This window comes from Cebus imitator, unplaced genomic scaffold (assembly GCF_001604975.1).
Source record: "Cebus imitator isolate Cc_AM_T3 unplaced genomic scaffold, Cebus_imitator-1.0 Scaffold6, whole genome shotgun sequence".
Classification (NCBI taxonomy): Eukaryota; Metazoa; Chordata; class Mammalia; order Primates; family Cebidae; genus Cebus; species Cebus imitator.
This window is the reverse complement of record NW_016107321.1, coordinates 13239030-13248852: the sequence shown is the minus strand read 5'-3', so window position 1 is coordinate 13248852 and position 9823 is coordinate 13239030. Positions and strand designations below refer to the sequence as shown.

The 9823-nt window shown below is 39.3% G+C and overlaps 1 protein-coding gene across 1 annotated transcript in view; it reads left to right on the top strand.

Moving 5' to 3' along the window:
• The window catches only part of CCDC170 (coiled-coil domain containing 170), a 119185-nt gene that overhangs the window by 37924 nt on the left and 71438 nt on the right, over positions 1–9823 (top strand). The window contains exons 2-4 of the mRNA XM_017539060.2: positions 2613–2741; positions 4191–4447; positions 8749–8893. Of these exons, the coding sequence (XP_017394549.1) occupies positions 2613–2741; positions 4191–4447; positions 8749–8893 (531 nt within the window). The remainder of the gene's footprint in view (positions 1–2612; positions 2742–4190; positions 4448–8748; positions 8894–9823) is intronic.

Genomic DNA, 9823 nt, shown 5'->3' with positions numbered 1-9823 from the left:
TTTTGAGACAGGGTTTCACTCTGTTGCTTAGGTTGGAGTGCAGTGTTTGTGATCACAGCTCACTGCAGCCTTGACCTCCCGGGCTCAAGTGGTCCTCCCAGCTCAGCCTCCCAAGTAGCTGGGACAGGAACATACCACCATGCCCAGCTAATTTTTTGTAGAGTTGGGGTCTCACTGTTGCACAGACTGGTCTGGGACTCCTGGGCTTAAGTGATCCTCCTGCCTCATTCTCCCCAAATATAGGGATTACAGGTATGAGCCACTGCCCTGGCCTAGCTTCTTTTCTTAAAAGAAAAGAAAAGAAAAGAAAAGAAAAGAAAAGAAAAGAAAAGAAAAGAAAAGAAAAAGATGTTAGTCACTGCAAGAAATAATCATAGCCATTGGGAAACTTATTTTCCTAATAAATTTTAAAAAATGGTATGTCATACATACTATTGGTGAAATCTCTTATAAGTGACCTGTGTCCTCATGTGGCCTAGTTTAGAAAATATGGCATGGTGGTCAGGTTGGAGAAGACCCCCTGACTGCTAAATGAGTCTGAACAGGATGTGGTTCTTTAATAAGAGACTCAGTTAAACGTTTTATGCTTTTCCCCAGAGTACATATCTAACATCTTCTTGCTTGTGCTGTGATTGGCAAACATTTGCTATTACTAAGAGCCCTGAAGGTTTTGTTTGGCATTTTGTGGATTAAATCACACTGGTCATGACGACGCTTGTCTTAAAGTTATGAGCTTTAAGATGACTTTTACGTTCATGACTATTTCAAACCCTAGTTGCTAGCAGTGGACTAGCCTCTGGCAGTCTTAAACGGATTTTGTTGGTGAGCCCCCTGAGGCCACTTAGATACTCCAGGAAATCCTCCTTTATGTGACCTCTTTCACATTTCTTTAAAAAAGAATGGCTTTCTTCTGTGCTTTCACAAAGACCACAGGCCTTGGAAACTCCATAGTGGTGGGTGTAGATATCCAACCTAAGTAATAATTCTTGAAGGAAGCAGGCATATGGCATGAGTCAGATGGAAACAGGACCGGAGGGTGCAGTCTGCAACCCACAGATGAAACCCACCAGATCTGCTCTGCAAGTGTGTTTATTGATTCATATATGTTTCTTTTTTAAACATTTAAATCAGTTGCCAACCTGCAAAAACTGGGAATTTAGACTTCAGTGAGTCTGAATATATGGCTTGTCTTGAAAAACTGGAATGATTTAGAATTGGAAATTCCAAAATTGGAGTGGTTTGGCCAGGCTGGAAATCCTTATTTCTGTATCTGCAACCATCAGTGGAGCTGAGAGCTCTTTCCTTCCAGATGGGCAGGGACTGTTTACGTGTGACCCCACCATCTCTCATCTTACATGTTCATTTTTTTTTTTTTTTTGAGATGGAGTCTTGCTCTGTTGCCTAGGCTGAAGCGCAGTGGTGCAATCTCAGCTCACTGCAACCTCTGCCTCCTGGGTTCAAGTGATTCTCCTGCCTCAGCCTCCTCGGTAGCTATGATTACAGGCGCACATCACCACTCCTGGCTAATTTTTGTATTTTTAGTAGAGATGGGGTTTCACCATGTTGGTCAGGCTAGTCTCAAACTCCTGACCTCGTGATCCACCCACCGCAGCCTCCCAAAGTGCTGGGATTATAGGCATGAGCCACCGTGCCTGGCCTTCCCATATTCATTTCAATTGCCTTCATGATTCATGGGTATGAGATTGAGAATATGGTTATTAGACTGAGTATAAAAAGGCATAGTGAATAGTTATGAAGGAGACAGACTTTTACATTTAGATCATATGATCTCTTTGATAAATAAATGAGACACTTTAATCAACAGACAAGAAATGAGTTGGTCATCTTTGTGATCTGGACAAAAAAGAACAATGAAAACTGTCCCTAGTTACACAGGATGTAGCATCGTTCTCTGGTACATTCTTTGTTGATTCTATTGATTCTGGGCAGAGGTCAAATAGCATTTGAATTGGGTGGAAGGAAAATCCATTTTTTTTTTAAATTTGTTTTCTTATGTTTAGAGGCAGTCTTTCTCTCTGTTGGCTGGGCTCTGGTGCAGTGGTGCAATTATAGCTCACTGAAACCTCAAATTCCTGGGCTCAAGTGATCCTCCTGCCTCAGCCTCTCAAGTTGATAGGACTACAGGTGTATGACACCATGCCTGGCAAATTTAAAAAAAATCCTTTAGAGATAGGGTCTTGCTATGTTGCCCAGGCTGGCCTGGAACTTCTGGCCTCAGGGAATCCTCCTGCCTTGGCCTTCAAAAGTGCTAGGGTTATAGGTGTGAGCCAACACACCATGCCATAGGCCAATTCTTTCTTTTTTTTTTTTTTTTGTGCCTGTACATGTCAAGGAAAGGCTAATTCTTAAATGACAAATCTCGTCACCATCCTGGAGGAGCATATCATTTGTTCCTGAACTTTCTCCTGCCTCCCTTTGGACTCTGAGAATGAGAACAAAATGGTCTGAATATAACATTTCTCTGGGTAGCATGTTTGACACATATGCAATACAAAGGATGCTTCTGCTTTTAATCTTGCTTTATGTAGCTGCACAGAAAAGATTGTTTAACACTCTTCTTGGTATTTTGTCTTTTGGGGGAATTCTACCAGGAAACTTACAATCACGTTTTGGAAGTCCCGGTCACACGGGAGCAGTTAAACCACTATCGGAATGTGGCTCAAAATGCTCGAAGTGAACTTGCAGCAACTTTGGTCAAATTTGAATGTGCTCAGTCTGAGGTAAGATAATGCATCTCCGTCACTCAGAGATGGGCCTTCTTAGCTTCTTATAAAATGAAATGGAGTATAGGAGTGATTAGAAGTCGGACATTGGGAGGATATACATTTAAAGCTTTTGGTAAAGTTGCAACTTATTTTCTTGTGCCTATCCCCTAGAATTCCTGAAAACATATGCATTTTCCAGGCTGTAAAGCAAGGTGGGTTGGGCTGGATTCTGGATCTCAGAGGAGCTATACAGCCTTGAGAGATCTGGAGGCACCTGAAGATGTTCATTAAAAGTCCATGGGCCTCAGAGAGCTTTCAGCATCTCTCAGAATATCTTCCTTCAATGTGGATTGCTTGTAATCTGGAGTTCTTTTTAAAATTTTAATTTAATTTAATTTAAATTTTTTTAGACACGGGGTTTTACCATGTTGGTCAGGGTGATCTTGAACTCCTGACTTCAGGTGAGCCGCCCACCTCGGTCTAACCAAAGTACTGGGCTTACAGGCATGAGCCACTGCTCCTGGCCACAATCTGGAGTTCTTAGGAGGGAATTCTGAATCCTTTGCCTGTTGTAGTTCCAACTGGCTGGGGAAATTCTAGGAAGAGGATTGGGATCCATCTGCCCTGTAGGCTAGCTCTGGTCTAGGGTGGAGTTTCTGACGGTCTTCCTAAACTCATTCTGCTTATAGCCTGGTGGCCCTGAGGAGTCCTAGAATGGCCTGTGATTTCTCATTAAGGCTGCCAGGATCCCATAGAAAGATGAGTTGATAACGTGTGTGTGAATAAATGTATGTATGCAAACACAGAGTTCCAAAGAAGTACATGCTTTCATAATGTTTTCTCGTAGGGTAGATCTGACATTTCAACTCAGTAGGGCCATATATTGTTCAGCTTTTTGATGCCACAGAACTCATAAAAGTCAAAATGTTTTCTTTATATAAATCCTATAAGGATTTTTCTTTTTTTCCATGTTTTCCCCCTCAGAAATTGGAATATTATTTTTATTTATCATTCATGGCTAGAGTCCAGAAATAATGTAGTGATATACTGAGTGGTCTGTGTTTATGTGGGAAAGAGTTATGGCTGTGTGATCACAGATCATGTGATTTGTAGGTTACTTGTCTAATTGTTTATCAGCAGCAATAGCAGCAATACAGATTTAGAAAATGCAGACCATTGCAAAATATTTTATTGCTTATGCAGTCAGCATTGTAAACATCTCCTGAAAGATTAAAGCAACATAAGACATTGCTCAACTGGTTTTGGAAAATACAGACTATAAAGTCCATTATTTAGGCATAATTTCTCATTTGTTAATACAGACACAGGTATTAGAAAAGAAAATAAAGGTAGATTAAGTCATGAATAAAAGAGTGAACATTTAAATTATGGCTTTAGATTTCTTAAAGATACTTCAAAATTATGTTGTTAAGGTTTTTTTCTTTAACTTCTTTTCCATGTTAGCTTCAAGACCTCCGATCCAAGATGCTTTCTAAAGAAGTCTCCTATCAAGAGTTGAGAGCTGAGATAGAGAGCTACAAAGAAAACAATGCCAGAAAATCATCTCTCCTTACTTCTTTGAGAGACAGAGTTCAGGAGCTAGAAGAAGAATCAGCAGCACTTTCCACTTCTAAAATCAGAACTGAAATCACAGCTCACACCGCAATCAAGGAGAATCAGGAATTAAAGAAGAAAGTTGTGGAGTTAGATGAAAAATTACAGTAAGGATACTGCAGTATATTTCTCGCTTTAGCGTTAAAATACTAGCTTCTGATAGCAAGATATGTCTTTGAATGCACTGGTGTTTTGGATTATTTAGCCCTGAAACTCAATTTGAAAAAAAAATTTGAAAAAAAACCTCAAATATTTTTGGAGTCTTGAAAAATTTTTCCCTAGCTCATTTCTAAATGTCATCAAGAATCTTAACAAATATAGCCTTGTTTTAAGCATGTTTATAGCCTACCAATGGTGGCTGCAAATGCTTATTAACACAATTTGGAATATTCCTCTAAGTAGAGTTTAACCCTGATGTGGTGGGGTAGGTAGTACACAGAAGTAGATATTTACTTAGAAGCCAGTTGTAAAAATATCCTAGAAGCTAGACCACTCCAAATCACACTGAATACTCCTCACTAGATTTTATTCCTAGTTTATGCAGAGCAGTCATGAAACCTAGGTTTCCCACACTTCATTCTGACAATAAGTGATTATTGAGACAAAATTGGGAATGAGTTGTTCCTAAAATACATTTTGATGATTTCAAAATTCTTGCTATAAACCTTGGTTCTCTTTTTCTTTCACTCTCCATGTCTGATTGTTAAGCAAATCCCATCATATCTCTCTTCAAGACAAATCAAAATTTTGTCAGCTTTCTATTGTCACTGACTTGGTCCAAGCAACCATTAACTCTCACCTGGATTATTATAATATGTATCTGTTACAGCAGCATCCCACTCCTGGTACTAATTTCTGTCTTAGTTGGTTTGGGCTGCTATAAGAAAAATACCATATACTGGGTGGCTTAAATGACAGAAATTTATTCCTTGTAGTTGTGGAGTCTGGGAAGTCCAAGATCAAGGTGCTGGCCTATTCAGTTCCTGGTGAGGGTCCTCTTCCTGGTTTGTAGATGAATGCCTTCTTGCTGTAGACTTACATGGCAGAGAGAGAGAGAGAGAGAGAGAGAGAGAGAGAGATCACCTCTTCATGTTTCTTCTCCTTCTTCTTCTTCTTCTCCATCTTCTCTTTTCTAGAAAAAGTCTTGCTCTGTTGCCCAGGGTGGAATGCAGTGGGTGCAATCTTGGCTCACTGCAACCTCTGCCCCCTGGGTTCAAGCAATTCTTATGACTCAGCCTCCCAAGTAGCTGGTATCTGTCTATCCATCTATCTATCTATCTATCTTTTATTCTTTAATATTTTTTTCCTCTTTATGGGTAAATGATGTTGCTTAATATATATCTTTTTTTTTTTAAGATAGAGTCTTGTTTTGTCACCCAGGCTGGAGTACAGTGGCATGACCTTGGCTCACTGCAGCCTCCACCTCTTAGGTTCAAGCAGTTCTCATGCCTCAGCCTCTTGAGTAGCTGGGATTATGGGCATGTGCTACCACACCCAGCTACTTTTTGTATTTTTAGTAGAGATGGAGTTTTGCCATGTTGACCAGACTGGTCTCAAGCTCCTGACCACAACTGATCTGCCTGCCTCGGCCTTCCAAAATGTTAGGATTACAGGAGTGAGCCACTGTGTCTGGCTATAGGTTGTAAACAGTTTAAAAACTCATTTAGTATATAATTTTATTTATTTACTTATTTGAAACAGGTTTTCACTCTGCCACACAGGTTGGAGTGCAGTGGTGCAATCATGGCTCACTGCAGCCTTTATCTCCTGGCTCAAGCGATCTTCCCACTTCAGCCTCTTTTGTAGCTGGGACCGCAGGTGCATGCCACTACACCCAGCTGATTTTTATGTTTTTTTTTTTGTAGAGACGGCGTTTTGCCATGTTGCCTGGGTTGGTCCTGAATCCCTGGCTTCAAGCAATCCTCCTACCCTGGCCTCCCAAAATGTTGGGATTACAGGCATGAGCCACTGTGCTGAGCCTAGTATATAATTTTAAATGGCCCATTATGTTCCTTTGCTCGAAATATGATTTACTCAATCAATTCCCTTTGCTATTTCTACAGGCTCTTAGGTTAGTTCCACTAAAAAAATTGCTACAAACCAAGCTTCAATGAATATCTATGTGATTCATATTTTCACATTTATGTGATTATTTTCTTAGGATAGATTCCTGGAACTTTATTGGGTCAAGTGAATTGCAAATAGAAGTGAAAGTAGTTTAGAAACCTTTGGAATGGAGAAGAAAGATGGAAATCTTGGGGTTAATGTATGGAATCATATATGTAAATCGATCAGCACGATGCACTTAATTATGCCTTTCCTGAGTCCAAAAGACTGAAGAGTTTTACCTTTCCTATGCTAAAATAAGAACTCAAAGATATAGTGATGTTAGACTTTTATCGTTACAGAGTTTTCTAAATAGAAACCTGATATGCTTTGAGTATCTGCAATTACATGCTTTGTTAATCTTTGAATAGAGTGAAAGAATTCGCAGTAAACACTCACCATGGTAAAAAGGAAAAGCAATAATCATGTTTATTATCTTGGATATTTAAAAATGACACTAAATTACTGAAATGATTCTAATTTGCCTTTAAAGTATGCCTATTATCGATGATCTCTTAGTTGCTAACATTGAAAGCATTAGAAATAGAACATATTATTTCAACAAGCCTATCTGAGATTTGAAATAATATATTCATAATAGATCATAAATTTCCTTTTCTCCTTGACTGGCCAATTCTAACACTCTTCTAATGCTCTTTTTCTCCTTTTATTTTTAGTTGACTTGTAATAATTGTACATATTTATGGGATATGGAGCGATGTATTGATACATGTAAACAATGTATAATGATCAAATCAGGGAAATTAGCAAATTCATCCTCTTGAACATTTATCAGTTATTTGCATTGTGAATATTCAAAATCCTCTCTTCTAGCTATTTGAAAACTAAATTATTGTTAACCATATTCACCCTACTATGCTACAGAACACTATAGCATACACCATGAACTTACTCCTGCCATCTAGCTTTATAAGTTTATAACCATCTTTATAACTTTATAGCCATTGACTAACCTCTCTGTAACCTCTACCATCCACTATCCTTTCCAGCCTTTAATAATCACAATTCTACTCTTTGCTTCTACGAGTTCAATTTTTTCAGCTCCTACATATGAGTGAGACCATGCAGTAATTATTTTTCTGTACTTGACTTATTTTGATTAACATAATATCCTCCTGGTTCATCCATATTGCCACTCCTGACAGGATTTCATTATTTTAGAAGGCTGAATGGTATTCCAATGTGTATATATATATACACATTGTGATATATATATATATCACATTTTTTTCTCTATTCACCCACTGATGGACACTTGTGTTGATTCTATCTCGGCTATTGTGAATAGAACTGCAATAAACATGGAGGTTCAGATATCTCCTCGATATACTGATTTTCTTTCCTTTCTTCCAATACACTTTAAAGACTGTGGGCATGTGAAAACTGATAATGAACTTTGCTGGTGATTGGACACATCTCTTTGCCAGAGGCGTGAACCTTCTGTGCTTTTGATGTGTTTATTATTACAGTTATGCCTGGCCATGAACCAGGACGCTTATAAACCACTGTATTGTAGAGTTTGAAAATAAAATTGGCTGGGTGTGATGGCTCAGGCCTGTAATCCCAGAACTTTGGGAGGCCAAGGTGGGGGGATCACCTGAGGTCAGGAGTTCGAGACCAGCCTGACCAACATGGTTAAACCCTGTCTCTACTAAAAATACAAAAAATTTGCTGGGTGTGGTAATGGTGAGCACCTGTAATCCCAGCTATTAGAGAGGCTGAGGCAGGAGAATCGCCTGAACCCAGCTACTAGGGAGGCAGAGGCTGCAGTGAGCCAAGATCACGCCATTGCACTCCAACCTGGGCAACAGGAGTGGAACCCCCTCTCAAAAAAAAAAAAAAAAAAAAAAAGAAATAAAATAAAACAAAATGAAGCTTCGTCCTCTGGAACCAATGTGGTAACACCGTCTTTCCCTTTGAGGCCCCAGTGAAGACCCTTGGCTGTATGGATTGTGAGCACGTGTGTTCTAGACATCTGCCTCCATTTTTGGAGATTCTAAAGGGTTGAGGCTAGGGGAAACCATTTTCTCTCCTGTTACTAAGTCCACAATGCCTTGAAGATTTCCTTGTATTTCTGCAAAGCATAGGTGTCCCAAAATTGCTTCCACTTTTCTCCTTCCTTGATAGGGCTTCTGTGACAATAGTTTGCTCTTTGTCTGGGAAACTGTGTTATCTTGAAAATGACTATTATTTCCCCCAGAGAGCTTACATTCTGACTTAGTTTGATGAACGTTATCTTCCATGGTGTTAAACTCTGACTTATTGGTTATTTGCCTTACAGAAAGTGTTCAAAAGAAAATGAGGAGAATAAGAAAGAGGTTTCCAAGAACTGCAGGAAACATGAGGAATTTCTGACTCAACTTCGTGACTGCTTGGATCCAGACGAGAGGAATGATCAGGCATCAGATGAAGATTTAATTTTAAAGGTGTCTGTATGCAGATTAAAAAGTCTATGAATGTAGTGGTGATTCTGACACGTGGCATGAAAGGAAGTGCTGTGGTTGAGTTTGGGGGTGGCGGGAGAATGGGGACAGTAACCCAGGTGTAGCGTTAATTAACTGTGTGACTTGGGACAAGTCACATCACCTTCCTGAGCCTCAATTCTAAGATCTTTTCTAGCATTATTGGAATTAATTATTCTCCAAAAGAGAGTAATGGCTTTGTCCAAAATATATTTAGGTTGTCAATACCATTAATTACTCATTTTAACCTTTTGCTTTAGGGAGTATTTTTCCTTTTAGTTACAGCCAGACACATACACAAAACCAGTTGAGTGTCATTTTTAGGATACTGATTGTGAGTTCTAAAGTACTTAAAAATTTTACATTAAAACCAAATAGTGGCTGGGTGTGGTGGCTCATGCCTGTAATCCTAGCACTTTGAGAGGCCGAGGTGGGCAAATCACCTGAGGTCAGGGGTTCGAGACCAGCCTGGCTAACATGGTGAAACTTTGTCTCTACTAAAATACAAAAATTAGCTAAGCATGGTGGCGGGCACCTGTAATCCCAGCTACTTGGGAGGCTGAGGCAGCATTGCTTGAACCAGGAGGCGGAGGTTGCAGTGAGCCAAGATAGTGCCACTGCACTCCAGCCTGGGCCACACAGTAAGACTCCATCTCAAAAACAAAACAAAACAAAAACAAAAACAAATAGCAAAAATTCTACTTTAATGGTAGACTACCATTAACTCGGAAATAAACAGTATTAACTGAATAATTCACTTGGCCCATAGTGCTTCATTAGCGTACCTGAAAGTATTTGAGTGCTCATGGTTCTCTTTGGCTATTTATAAACCTTTCGTATCCTTGCTTGCTGACAGATTTAAATACAGTCATTTTTTTTTTTTTTTTTTTTTTT